Source organism: Mesoplodon bidens (assembly GCF_964165515.1).
Source record: "Mesoplodon bidens genome assembly, chromosome: 1".
NCBI lineage: Eukaryota > Metazoa > Chordata > Mammalia > Artiodactyla > Ziphiidae > Mesoplodon > Mesoplodon bidens.
In genome coordinates, this window is record NC_138176.1 from 141,352,339 (window position 1) to 141,367,361 (window position 15,023).

At 40.3% G+C, this 15,023-nt stretch overlaps 1 protein-coding gene across 2 annotated transcripts in view; it reads right to left on the reverse strand.

Moving 5' to 3' along the window:
* Positions 1-15,023, reverse strand: part of ATP10D (ATPase phospholipid transporting 10D (putative)) — a 128,691-nt gene that overhangs the window by 14,454 nt on the left and 99,214 nt on the right. For both annotated transcript variants that reach the window (XM_081235500.1, XM_081235501.1), the window contains 4 exons: positions 10,708-11,014; positions 7,314-7,390; positions 3,036-3,161; positions 76-276 (listed from right to left, as the gene is read on the reverse strand). In XM_081235500.1, coding sequence (XP_081091626.1) covers positions 76-276; positions 3,036-3,161; positions 7,314-7,390; positions 10,708-11,014 — 711 coding nt within the window. The remainder of the gene's footprint in view (positions 1-75; positions 277-3,035; positions 3,162-7,313; positions 7,391-10,707; positions 11,015-15,023) is intronic.

The window sequence follows — 15,023 nt, forward strand, 5'->3', positions numbered from 1 at the left end:
TACCCAACAACATTGGAGCTGAGCGGCTTTGACAGCAGCTAAGTATTGGTCTGTGCGTTTGTGCTATACACCCACCTCTGACTTCTGGCCGTTCCTGTAAAGCTCAGGCAGGCGCATGAGGGTCTCTGCAGACACATCTTTCTCCAGGACACCGTAAATGACGGGAGGGGCAGATGTGAAAAGGAGGTTGAAGAAGATCAAGACCCAGTAGTCAGTCATGGATGTTCCTGAAAACCCACAAAAGAACTGGTACCAGAAAAGGAGGTTCACATAGGCCTAGGGACACAAAGAGGAACATTCACGTCTTAGAGTCAGCAATGCATGCTAGGACCGCACACACGACACGCTGCTGTCCTGAGCCATGTGATCTCAGCCCCTCCTTTCCTCACTTACAGAATGGAAGACCACAACTTACCTTGCAGCTTTTTTTGGTAAATGTTTAACTAAATTAAAACACACACACACACACACCATTTACTATGTGGTGCTGGCACTGTTCTAAGAGCTTTAAAAAGAATACATTTAATTTTCATCACAACGTGGGAATTACTGTTGTTCACATTTTACAGATGAGGAAAGTAAGGCACGGAGAGGCTAAGGAACTTGCCCAAAGTTACCTGCCTAACACGTAGCAGAGTCAGTATTCATATGCAGATGTTCTAGCTCCAGATGAAGAGAATCTAGCCCTATGCCTGGTATGTAGCAGCCATACAACAAGTGTTCATTCTCTTGCTTTCTGGGTTCACAGTTATTTTTTCCTGGTGAAATGGGATGGTGTCAGTTGAGTGGCCAACCATCCCAGTTTGCTTGGGACTGAGGAATTTTCCAGGCCATGGTACTCTTACTATAAAAACTAGGACAGTCCCAGGAAAACCAGGACAGGTGGTCATGCTAGAGGCCAGGCACATACATAGCTTCTTATTTTGTCTCACACAGGGTAAGTCCATGATAGAAAAAGCTCTGTGCACTGAAGCAAGACAGGCCACAGGAAAGGTCACTGGGCTTAGAATTAGGGGGTCTTGTTTCAAGTCCTAGGGAAACTTCCTACTGACTCTATGACTTTAGGTCATTTTAATAACCTCTATGAATTTTGGTTTCTATGTCTGCAAAATGAGAATTATACTACGTCAGGTCTTAGTATCAAGATCCAGTTAGCAACTGCTCATGACCTGTAAAATGCCTTTTTGTCAATTTTAATTAATTGATTAAGATATTATTTTTGGCACCATAGATACACTGAAACACCTCAGGATGGGGGCCACAATCCTTAGAATAGAGTTTCTTAGTCTAGGGTCCATAGATATGCATTATGCCTCACTCCTGAAAATGTACAGGTTTTAGGTATATGCGGTTTGGGGCACTATTCTGGGGCATGAATCCATAGTCCTCATCACTATCTCAAAAATTGCCCAAGATGCAAGAACCGTAGTCTCAGAAAGCTAAGCTATTCGAATGGCTTCTGATACTGGCCCTGTTCTCCACAATTTACAAACCATTTGTTGTTTGGCTAGGCAAGAAAGAGGCAGAAACAAGTCAGGAGGATTTCAGTGTGAACGGCCATCAAGGTTTACGGAGCAGAACGACCCCAGGGTCCTTGCTCCCTGGTGATGTACTCCCTACTAATAAACACCCCCTCTCTCCAAGGGCATGTGGCAATCTCTTTCTTTTCTTTTTTTCTTCATGAGACAAAATTTTAAATACTTAACAAGAGTTGGACATTTGTTTTATCATGATGTCCTAGTCTCTTTCTAATATTAGTTAGAAATATGGAGTTAAAAGGAAGGGGGAGAGGATGCAGTGGACTGCATCATAATAGAAGAGAAGGTAGAGAAATGTAAAGGTATTTTAAAAACCCGGAAGACGGGCTCCCCTCTAAAAATCATTGACCACTAAGTCCTGGAATTTTAAGTTATAAATCACAGCTTTCCCCAGAATCACACTGACAGAGATATTATACATTTCAAATATTTTCATACAGTATCAAGGCCTTCTTAAACTTTGGCTGAATGTGCTAATTCCAATTAGGAAAGTACTGAAAGCTTCCTGAAAAGTTCATCGTGCTATAGGGAAAAAAATGCTCCCGCTGATTTACCGACACACAGACAGACACACATGCACATACTGATCTAAATTACATATTTGGGATATCCTAAAAATGACCCATTAAAGTCATCTTTTTCCTAAAGATGGCATTCCAACAGAGTGATGTAAATTTCTGTTTACTACTAACTTGCTACATACTCATTTTAAAGACCAAGAATAAATGTGGTCTGAAAATCACGACATATTTACATAATCACCCCACCTAGAAGGGATTTAGGTGAAGCAATCTAAGGTCCACATGGGTTTATGAAAGAGAAAACTGAAATTTAAATGGTTTGCTGAAGATTAGAAGCCTGGAATCCTACTACTCAAATTCTGCCCTTCTATGAATAACATAGTCAAAATTAAGTTCCCTGACCATCAAATAGCTACCAAGCACAAACACATTTTACAGGCTTGCCAAAGAATTCGTCATCTGGGAGTGCTAGCCAGCTACAGCCTAAGGCACTATACTGGGTTTTCATCTGTATCTGTGTCTTCAATATACCACATGGGACATCCGTCTGGGGACAGCATATATATATATATATATATATATATATATATATATTCTATCTCCTGTAAAATGGAAGCAAACCTTTTCATTCTCTACTGACAGAAAGCATTAAATGTTTCATAATTCTGCTTGTCACAACCTTTTAATGGAAGGTCAAAAAACTGGATTCTAAATGAATCAGGCAGGGCTTAATTGAATTTAAATGCATAGGGAATAGAAAATGCTAGCAGATGGACAAGCCTAGCAATCTGCTGTCAGCAGCAGAAACACAGCACATTCCCAGATTATTCCTGGTAAGACAGCAGAAGTGCTCCTGGCTGCTTCCCAAACATCAACAAGCAAAGCGAGCTTAGCATCGGGCCCTTCCTCTTCACCCCTTACACAAGCTGGAGTGGAAGGGAGAAAGGAGGGGGGCGAATTTTCTGGAGCTACATACCACGTTCTTGTAGAAAAAATAGAGAATCATGTTGGAAAGTCGGGTATAACACCAGTGCCCATGGACAAGGAGTAGCTTGCTGAGATGTTTAAACTGAGAAATGGCAAAGTCACTGGCCATCACAGCCTGCAGAGGCAACGGGGAGAGAATGTCACCCTGAGCAATGCAACATGTTAGAACAGACACAGCACGGCAGCCTAACTGCCAGCAGGTTCAGACTGGTCAAATATGTGGTTTAAACCTAAGACCGGAAAAAAAAAAAACCCCAAAACATTCAAACAAACAAAAACCCATGAACACAGAGCCTTAATGGGTTACCTGGAGTTACCTACCACTCAGTTTTCCAATGTGGTCTAATGAAACAAAACTTCTCTCTGGTCACCATTCATGATGTAATTTCAGCAAGTGTACTTTCCCTAGAGAGCAGCTCCCTTAACAAGAACTCTGTGCATTACAGTGTGCATTTGCTTCTCCTCCATGAGAATATTAAAAGTATATAGTCATGACTTCATGTGACTTTGTATAATGTAGCAGGTAAAGGAGGTATTTGAATTTCTCATCTTTTATAGAGATATTGTAATTTATCATTCTTAGGAAACCCCAAGCCTCACATCCCACTTTCCTTTGACAGCACTAGCTCCATACATGACAAGCAATCTTTTGGACAAACTTCTATCTGAATTTTGTGCCTAAAACACTATTCAACACACATGCGCGCACACGAAAATAGGACAATCCCACTTCACTCATTCTCTCCTATCTTCCCTCCCCCTCTCCCTCTCTCTGTAGGATTTTTAGATATTTCATTCAAATCCTTAGTAGCTCTCATCAGTGTCAAAAGTCATACAGCTATTGCAGTGCTAAAAATATATATCCTTATGACTTAGATAAGTTATATATTTTTAAACTGAACAAGTGAGCCGCAGAGCTAAAATTACCCAGGGAAATTACCATAATACTCACCCACAAATCAATAGAATTAGAAATGAAAACGGAGAAGTAACAACTGACACTGAAGAAATACAAAAGATCATGAGAGATTATTACAAGCAACTCTATGCCAATAAAATGGACAACCTGGAAGAAATGGACAAATTCTTAGAAATGCACAACCTGCCAAGACTGAATCAGGAAGAAATAGAAAATATGAACAGACCAATCACAAGCACTGAAATTGAAACTGTGATTAAAAATCTTCCAACAAACAAAAGCCCAGGACCAGATGGCTTCACAGGCGAATTCTATCAAACATTTAGAGAAGAGCTAACACCTATCCTTATCAAACTCTTCCAAAATATAGCAGAGGGAGGAACACTCCCAAACTCATTCTACGAGGCCACCATCACCTTGATACCAAAACCAGGCAAGGATGTCACAAAGAAAGAAAACTACAGGCCAATATCACTGATGAACATAGATGCAAAAATCCTCAACAATATACTATCAAACAGAATCCAACAGCACATTAAAAGGATCATACACCATGATCAAGTGGGGTTTATTCCAGGAATGCAAGGATTCTTCAATGTACGCAAATCAATCAACGTGATACACCATATTAACAAATTGAAGGAGAAAAACCATATGATCATCTCAATAGATGCAGAGAAAGCTTTCGACAAAATTCAACACCCATTTATGATAAAAACCCTGCAGAAAGTAGGCATAGAGGGAACTTTCCTCAACATAATAAAGGCCATATATGACAAACCCACAGCCAGCATCGTCCTCAATGGTGAAAAACTGAAACCATTTCCACTAAGATCAGGAACAAAACAAGGTTGCCCACTCTCACCACTCTTATTCAACATAGTTTTGGAAGTTTTAGCCACAGCCGTCATAGAAGAAAAGGAAATAAAAGGAATCCAAATCAGAAAAGAAGAAGTAAAGCTGTCACTGTTTGCAGATGACATGATACTATACATAGAGAATCCTAAAGATGCTACCAGAAAACTACTAGAGCTAATCAATGAATTTGGCAAAGTAGCAGGAAACACAATTAATGCACAGAAATCTCTGGCATTCCTGTACACTAATGATGAAAAATCTGAAAGTGAAATCAAGACAACACTCCCATTTACCACTGCAACAAAAAGAATAAAATATCTAGGAATAAACCTACCTAAGGAGACAAAAGACCTGTATGCAGAAAATTATAAGACACTGATGAAAGAAATTAAAGATGATACAAATAGATGGAGAGATATACCATGTCCTTGGATTGGAAGAATCAACATTGTGAAAATGACTCTACTACCCAAAGCAATATACAGATTCAATGTAATCCCTATCAAACTACCACCGGCATTTTTCACAGAACTAGAACAAAAAATTTCACAATTTGTATGGAAACACAAAAGACCCCGAATAGCCAAAGCAATCTTGAGAACAAAAAACGGAGCTGGAGGAATCAGGCTCCCTGACTTCAGACTATACTACAAAGCTACAGTAATCAAGACAGTATGGTACTGCCACAAAAACAGAAAGATAAATCAATGGAACAGGATAGAAAGCCCAGAGATAAACCCACGCACATATGGTCACCTTATCATTGATAAAGGAGGCAGGAATGGACAGTGGAGAAAGGACAGCCTCTTCAATAAGTAGTGTTGGGAAAACTGGACAGGTACATGTAAGAGTATGAGATTAGATCACTCCCTAACACCATACACAAAAATAAGCTCAAAATGGATTAAAGACCTAAATATAAGGCCAGAAACTATCAAACTCTTAGAGGAAAACATAGGCAGAACACTCTATGACATAAATCACAGCATGATCCTTTTTGACCCGCCTCCAAGAGAAATGGAAATAAAAACAAAAATAAATAAATGGGACCTAATGAAACTTCAAAGCTTTTGCACAGCAAAGGAAACCATAAACAAGACCAAAAGACAACCCTCAGAATGGGAGAAAATATTTGCAAATGAAGCAACTGACAAAGGATTAATCTCCAAAATTTATAAGCAGCTCAATAGCAAAAAAACAAACAACCCAATCCAAAAATGGGCAGAAGACCTAAATAGACATTTCTCCAAAGAAGATATACAGACTGCCAACAAACACATGAAAGAATGCTCAACATCGTTAATCATTAGAGAAATGCAAATCAAAACTACAATGAGATATCATCTCACACCAGTCAGAATGGCCATCATCAAAAAATCTAGAAACAATAAATGCTGGAAAGGGTGTGGAGAAAAGGGAACACGCTTGCACTGCTGGTGGGAATGTGAATTGGTACAGCCACTATGGAGAACAGTATGGAGGTTCCTTAAAAAACTACAAATAGAACTACCATATGACCCAGCAATCCCACTACTGGGCATATACCCTGAGAAAACCATAATTCAAAAAGAGACATGTACCAAAATGTTCATTGCAGCTCTATTTACAATAGCCCGGAGATGGAAACAACCTAAGTGTCCATCATTGGATGAATGGATAAAGAAGATTTGGCACATATATACAATGGAATATTACTCAGCCATAAAAAGAAATGAAATTGAGCTATTTGTAATGATGTGGATAGACCTAGAGTCTGTCATACAGAGTGAAGTAAGTCAGAAAGAGAAAGACAAATACCGTATGCTAACACATATATATGGAATTTAAGAAAAAAGTATGTCATGAAGAACCTAGGGGTAAAACAGGAATAAAGACACAGACCTACTAGAGAATGGACTTGAGGATATGGGCGGGGGGGGAAGGGTAAGCTGTGACAAAGCAAGAGAGAGGCATGGACATACAGACACTACCAAACGTAAAATAGATAGCTAGTGGGAAGCAGCCGCATAGCACAGGGAGATCAGCTCGGTGCTTTGTGACCACCTAGAGGGGAGGGATAGGGAGGGTGGGAGGGAGGTAGATGCAAGAGGAAAGGGATATGGGAACAGATGTATATGTATAACTGATTCACTTTGTTATAAAGCAGAAATTAATTAAAAAAATGTATTTCCAAAAAAAAATAAAGAAAAAAGAGTGGGTATATATAAATATGCATATATTTATATGAGTTGATACCTTGTAATAGAGGATTATTTTAATATTTATGTTTTGAAAAATCAAATTCAATACAGATAAGTGCGATTCAGGCAAAAAAAAAAAAAAAACCTCACCCAGTAAATAATCAGTGAACGAATGGCTAAATATCCTGTCACCCACTCCTGAGCTAGCTGCAGACAGCCTCACTCTACCACAGAGGTTTGACCATGGAGAATGCTGCCTTTGGATGGGCAGGTCAAGTTCGTGGTGTTTGGGTGCACAACATCCACTCACCTGCATGCCTTCTTGACCTGAGATCCCAATCCCAACGTCTGCCACTTGTATCATGCTAACATCATTGGCACCATCACCTTTGTGAAACAGACGAAAAGGTGAGAAACATATGAGGAGCAAAGAAAAACTGCCAACTGTGCAAATCAACAGTGGCCACTCAAACAAACAAACAAATCCTTCAAAAATTTACCCCATGTCTCCAAGTTGCCTGGAAGCTAGCTAAGCACAAATGCAATGTGGCATCCCACTGCCATCAGGAAGAATTCCATACTCAACACTACCTTAAAGTCCTTCATGCTACAGCCCCTACCTGGACTGACCTCCCCTTTCTCTATGTCACTCACTCTACTTTCAATTTTCCAGATAGACCCTACTTCCAGCCCTGCACATGCTGTTTCTCTATTCTTTTGTTTGTTTGTTTGTTTGTTTTGTTTTTTCTGTTTATGCGGTACGTGGACCTCCCACTGCTGTGGTCTCTCCCATTGCGGAGCACAGGCTCCGGACGCGCAGGCCCAGTGGCCATGGCTCATGGGCCCAGCCGCTCCGCAGCACATGGGATCCTCCCGGACCGGGGCATGAACCCGTGTCCCCTGCATCGGCAAGCAGACTCCCAACCACTGCGCCACCAGGGAGGCCCTCTCTATTCTTATAACACTGTCCTCATCACCCCTGCCCCACCTTGCTGGATTTCAAGGGCTCTTGAGCTCAGCTTAGATAATTACTTCCTCTGGGAAATCCTTCCCATGTTCCTTTTAGATCCAATGCCCCTTCCTTAGGCTCCAAGCACCACCCTACGAATCTCTATCATATCTATCATGGTATTAAGCTTGCTATAGATTTCTTTGTCTTCCCAATACATTGGAAGCTTCTTTAGAGGAGGTATTACATTGCTGCTGGTAATGAACAGCTGTTGTTCCCAACTGCCCAGCAACCTTAACTTGTTTTCTGGTAATAGTATCCTGATTTTCCTTGGGAACTCTGAGTCCATGAGTCTCTGAGCTCAAAACACCAGATTTGGGATGGGCAACTGACTCAGGCCTGGACAATTACCATTGCCTGTTCCCTGGCCTCAGTGGTTGGTTCAGAGATGGGCACATGATTCAGCTTAATTGATAGAACTGACATGTCCAGGGCTCTAGCCTCAGGAACAGATGGATCCAGGGGCTTGAACAATTCACTCATTTATATGCTCATTCAATAAGATAGTTGAACAAAATTTCACCCTAATCCTGATACTTTATTCCAGCAACTTGAGAAGAGGTGCTATCTTTTCTTTCAGGTTGCTAATAGGATAAGATATAAAGGTGGGATTTTTTTTTTTTTTTTTTTTTTTTTTTGTGATACGCGGGCCTCTCCTGTTGTGGCCTCTCCTGTTGCGGAGCACAGGCTCCGGACGCGCAGGCTCAGCAGCCATGGCTCACGGGCCCAGCCGCTCCACGGCATGTGGGATCTTCCCGGACCGGGGCACAAACCCAGGTCCCCTGCATCGGCAGGCGGACTCTCAACCACTGCGCCACCAGGGAAGACCTAAAGGTGGGAATTTTTAGTAGCTGTACCAGCACCCTGAGGGGAGATGCTACCTGAGACTGAAAATAATCCAGGTGGAAACACAGACTATAAGAGATGGCTGAGTCTTCATCTTGCTAATGTCTGAACTTTGGAGTGTCTCAGAGCTTAATCTCACCCTGTTTCTCTTCTCCACTTACACTCATTTTTTTGGTAATCTCACTGATAATACTATCGGGGCTTTAAATATCACCACTAGACTTACAATTCCCAAATTTATGTCTCTAGCCAATTCCTCATTGCTAAATTCCAGACTTTATCTCCAGCTGCCTACTTGACATCACTGTTTAGACATCTAATGGATTTCTCATGTATAAAACCCAACTCCTGCTTCCCTGACTCCACCTCAGTAAATGGCAGCTCCATCCCTTCTGTTCTCAAGAGACAAAACCTTGACATCCCCCTTGACCCCTTCTATTATATAACATATCCAATCCGTCAGCAGATATCAGCAGCTCTTTCTTCAAACCATGTCCATTATCTTACCACATCCCACCACCCCCTCTGCTCTTACCTGCGCTCGAGCCACAATCATCTTTTCCCTGAATTATTTCAATAGCCGCTCAACTGGTCTCCTTCCTTATGTCCTTACAACCCCGTGGTTACTCTCAACACAGCAGCCAATGTGATCCTTTTCAACTTAACGCAGCTCATGTCCCTCCTCTGCTCAAAGTCCTCCTGTGGCTCTCTCTCTCTTCAGATAAAAGCCAAAATTCCTGGGGCTTCCCTGGTGGCGCAGTGGTTGAGAGTCCACCTGCCGATGCAGGGGACACGGGTTCATGCCCCAGTCTGGGAAGATCCCAGATGCCGCGGAGCGGCTGGGCCCGTGAGCCAAGGCCGCTGAGCCTGCGCGTCCGGAGTCTGTGCTCCGCAACGGGAGAGGCCACAACAGTGAGAGGCCCGTGTACAGCAAAAAAAAAAAAAAAAAAAAAAAGCCAAAATTCCTAATGGCCTCCAAGACTCTACAGGACCTGGTCGCCTGCCACCTCTCTGTCCTTCACTAACCTGCAGAAGACTCTTCCCTTTGCTCAACCTGCTTTGGGTTTGAACACACCAAGCATGGTCCATTGTCTTCTCTGCCAGGAATGTTTCCCCCGCCAGATCTCCTATGGCTCCCTTATCATTTCCTTCAAGTCTCTGCTTACACACAACTTTATCAGTGACTGTCTCTGAAAAATCTATTTAAAATAGAAGTCCCTTGCTCCCCCAATGCTCTGCATCACCTGACTTTGCTTTATTTTTTTTCAATAGCGTTTGTCACTATCTGATATCTTATACCTTTATACCTTTTTTTTCCCACTTTTTACTGCATTATACTCCTCCTATACGTAAGCTCCTTAAGGAAAGGTACTTTGTCAGTTTTGTATACTCTTGTATCCCCATTGCCTAGAAAAATGTCTGGTACATAGAAGGCACTCAATAAATAGTGGTTGGATGAATAAATAAATGAACTGTTCATATTCTTGAATTTAACTTTCTTGAAGGCAGAACTCATGGATTTTTCAGGTCTCCGATTCAGTACATTACCCTCCTTAACCCAGATGATTTGGGGATCTGACATGTACCACAGAGTCCTATTATATTGTTTTCCATGTCACATCTCTACCACCTGGTTCATAAGAGGAGGCCAAATAGGTGATGGAGGGCAAAGGGGAGGGAGTGAGGGGACGGAGGAGAAAAAAGGGAGGAAAGGGGAGGGGAAGTGGGGGAGGAAAAGGACAGATGGACAGAAGGGCAAACGTGTACAGAAGAAAGGACAGACAGAAGGATCAGCCTCTGGTGTGACAAGAAAGTGAGAAGCGCAGGGCTGGGTTCCACTCCCGCTCACCGATGGCCAAAGTCATCACCCGGAGATGGCTTCGAACCAGTTTTACCACTTCGCTCTTCTGCAGGGGCGTGGCTCGGCAGCAGACCACAGCGTGGCAGCGAGCAGCCAGCTCCAGGAACTGCCTTTGCAGACTCTCTTGCAGGGCAAACTCCAGGGTCCTCCCGTTGATAATGAGTCCAGCTCGCAGCCCTGAGTCTGGGGGCGCGGGAGGCTGGTGTAAAGCCTCACTTGATGCTTGCTCTGGAGAAGCTGGATTTTTCTTCTGAAGTTCTTTCAAGATTGTGTCCATCAGCATCTCACAGGAATTCTTGAAACGAGAGGCAAAGACAGTTAGCCTTGGGGCTCCCCTGCTGGCCACATCCAGCTATATTTATCATTGCTATTCTTTAACATTTGCTGCATCAAGTCAACCCCAGGGAGTGAATAATCGGTTACTTTCCAAGACCTCACAGCTCTTCCACAGAGACTTCTGTGTGTATATGGGGACAGGATAAAAGGATGGGGTGCATCTCACTTCCAACTGTACAGCTAAGAAATAGTTTTAGAATTTCTTTCTCTATTTGTGCAATTTACCTTCTCAAACCATGAATCTCAAGAGCCCTTTGGTCTCATTCTCTCATTTACTACCTGCTTGACTTTAAGCAAATTAATATAACCTCTGAGTCTCAACTTTCTCATGAGAAAAATTCAAACATCTACATTATAATTCGTTGTGAGGAATAAGTGAAATAATATTGGGTTAGCCAAAAAGTTTGTTCGGGTTTTCCGTATGATGTCTTGGAAAAACCCAAATGAACTTTTGAGCCAACGCAATACATGCACAGCTCCTAGTGTAAAGCATGACACAGCAGAATTTAAAACAGTAATAATTATTTTTCTCTTCTTTGATTCAACACATTCACTCACTTACTATTTATTGAGAAGCTACTGTGTATCTGAAAAAATTCTAGGTGCTGGGGATACATCAATGAACAAGAAATCCCCACCCTCACCGAGTTAACATTCTGGTCGATGTTCTTAGTGGCCTCATCCCATTTGGTGTGCATACATCCCTCCACTCTCCTCATCCCACGCTTGTTAGGAGGCTCTTTGAAGACAGACAGCACTTTTAATTTACTTTTGAAATCTCCCTAATACCTAAAAGAGGGCCACGTTAAGCACCCAATAAATATTCATTAGATGAATTCTACTCAAGAACATGAACAATAAACTTATACAGAAATTATTGTGTCAAATGACCACTAAGGACAGAGCCAAACAAAATCCTGGAACAGTGCATTTAAGTTTATACACTAAGCCTGAAATAGTTTATTCACGAAAGAGCCCCTCACTCAGAGGCCATTTACTCTTGTTTCAAATGCTATTTTATCAAGCATTTCTCAACCCAAAGCAAAATAAGATGGGAAGTAGGTATGAATATGTAGGCACACAGGCACAGCAAATACTTAACAACCACATAAACTATAAACAAGAGACTCAACTTCAAAATGGAGCTACCTGGCAACCTTTACCACGAGAATAAATCTGATCCCATACACCTCGAGTCCCCATGGAAAAGTATACAAAGATGAATCAAAGATGCTCAGCATAAGCTCAGTATAGAATAGTAAAAAAATATTTTAAAAAACCTTCCAAACTTTGGTTAAATTAAAATGGTATATTTAGAAGGTAACATACCCCGCAGTCACTGAAAATCAGGACCTCTATTAACATGACATGATGGTTAAGATATTTGTTAAGTGAAAAAATATAGCCACAATACTATACAACAGTATAAATACAGTCTGTATAGCATTCATATGCTCATACTGCAGAGTGCAGTCTGACTGGATGCCCTTCAAGATATGAATGTCAATTATCTGATTTTATGACTGTAGATTGATTCCAGATATTTTCATTCTCTTATTTGAGTACAAAAGTGTTTAGTTGTATAAATTAACTATATTTTCATTATAGAAAAAAAATACATACACACATATAGTCAATCTTCATTATTTGCAGATTCCATATTTGCAAATTCACCTACTTGCTAAAATTTACCTGTAATCCTACGATAAAGGTGTTTTCTTGGTCATGTGTGGACACACACAGAGTGACCGAAGATTTGAGTCATGCAATACACACCTTTCCTGTGCTCAGCTGAAGCTGAGCAAGGTGATGATGCTCCGACTTAGGTCAGCTCCCACACTGTAAACAAGTGCCCTTTACACTCTGTCTGGTGACACATTTTTTGCATTTTTGTGCTTTTTGATGGTGATATCAGTGTTTAAAATGGCCCTAACTGTAGCCCTTTAATGCTGTCTAGTGTTCCTATGTACAGGAAGGCTGTGATGTGCCTTATGCCTTATGTAGAAAACATGTGTTAGACAAACTTCGTTCAAGCCTGAGTTATATGCTGTTGGTCATGAGTTCAATGTTAATGAATCAACTATATACGTATAAAATTATATATATATAATATATAAAATTATATATATGATTATATATAATATATATAATTATATGATTATATGTAATATATATGTAATTATATATATGATTATAGATATATACAAAATTATGTGTAATATATATGATTATATACATAACATATGATTATATATATATATATATATAAATATATATAAAATAAGGTGTCTTTAAAAAGAAACATACATGAAACAAAGTTATGTATTGATTGGTTGATGAAAGTGTTCTGACCAGAGGCTCACGGGAACCTAATCCTTTATTTCCCATAGGGGCAATGGTTCAGTTTTTACTACTTCAGTATTTCAGCAACTTTATAGAACTTAACTCTATGAATAATGCATTTATACAGATAAATAGATATAGGTTATGTAATATGTTAACATAATACCAAAAGCATGCTTGACAAGTAATCAGCTGTCGGTGCTTAGGCAATTCACAACCTTTTGGAGTCTCAGGCTATAAGATGGGGATAATTTTATCTGCTCTACTAGTTATAATGGTCAAATGAGATCATGTATGAAAAAGGCTTTTATAGATTCTAAGAAACATGAATATAAAGACTTACTATCTCGGAAGAAAATTTTAAATGAAATGAAAATAAAACTTAAAAAATTAAATGATGAGAATAAACAACAAAAAAAAGAAAAATAAAATTAAAAATTAAATGATGAATCCTGAAAGGCAGTAAATAATCCAGGATATGAGTCTATTAAAACAAAAAAAAAATCGAAATTTATGAGAACAGAAATTATGTAAGGTTTGTAAGTGGCTACATTTACCATAACCTAATTTGCAAATTTAGGAACCAAAGTTGATGGAAACCTGTAGAGTTGAGGTACTACACTATAGATATGATTGGACAATCCATTGGTTGCCAGGTGGCCCACTTAAAATGTCACAGGAGCCATGTCCTTCGCTAAATGACAAATTGGGCTCATGACCTTCAATTCCATTTTTAACTCTTAGCATATGAGGGGTGGAGAGTGGGAAAAAGAGAAAATAATACAGTGACTGAGCCCCTACTATTTGCTTGGGATTTTATATGCATCGACTTGAGTCATTATAAAACTCAATTAAATTATGTTCACTCACTCTGTTCTGTTTAGTTATCTGAAAAATTGAGGTGAAATACCTACTGATAGCAAAAAAAAATCTTTTGTATTTAGAACAGTCCACAGTGGATACTCTATAAAGGCTTGAGTTGGTAGTTTTAAATACCTTTAACCATAAATTGTATATTTATAAATAAATTTCATAATACTAATGATTTTATTGCTCACAAAAATGGCATAGTCAAAATTGAACACAAATGATTTATTACTTTTACTTTTAAAAGTTCATTGAACCCCTTTCATCTGCCAGGCACCACATTAAACAGTTTATATTTTCCCATTTAACGCCCATAACATCCCTATGAAATAGACATTACTCTCACATTACAGGTAAGAAAATGACTCAGGAGGGTAACTCGCCAAGGTCACATACCTGGTCACTGGCAGGCTAAGCATTTGAATTCAGGTCTTACCAGACTTAGGGCACTTCCATTTTAGTGACTAAAATGACCAAGCATTTTCTTGTGCTCACTCCCCAGCTGAAACTGGGATCTGGCTGGTGGCTATGCCTCTGGGTCCCTGGGCCACTGTCAACTGCCAAGGAGAACTCACTCTGTGTTGAATAAGGAAAATTCTCTTTCCTCAAAATGTACCATCTAGTTGGGTATTGACTGAGGCCTGACCATAAAAACATGGCTAACCAAACGTGGCAGCCTGTGACCAAGACCCAAGATGTTATCCAGGTGAGAAGCTCCAGAGGATTTCTGAGGCAGGTTGCTATGACAGAATGGATGT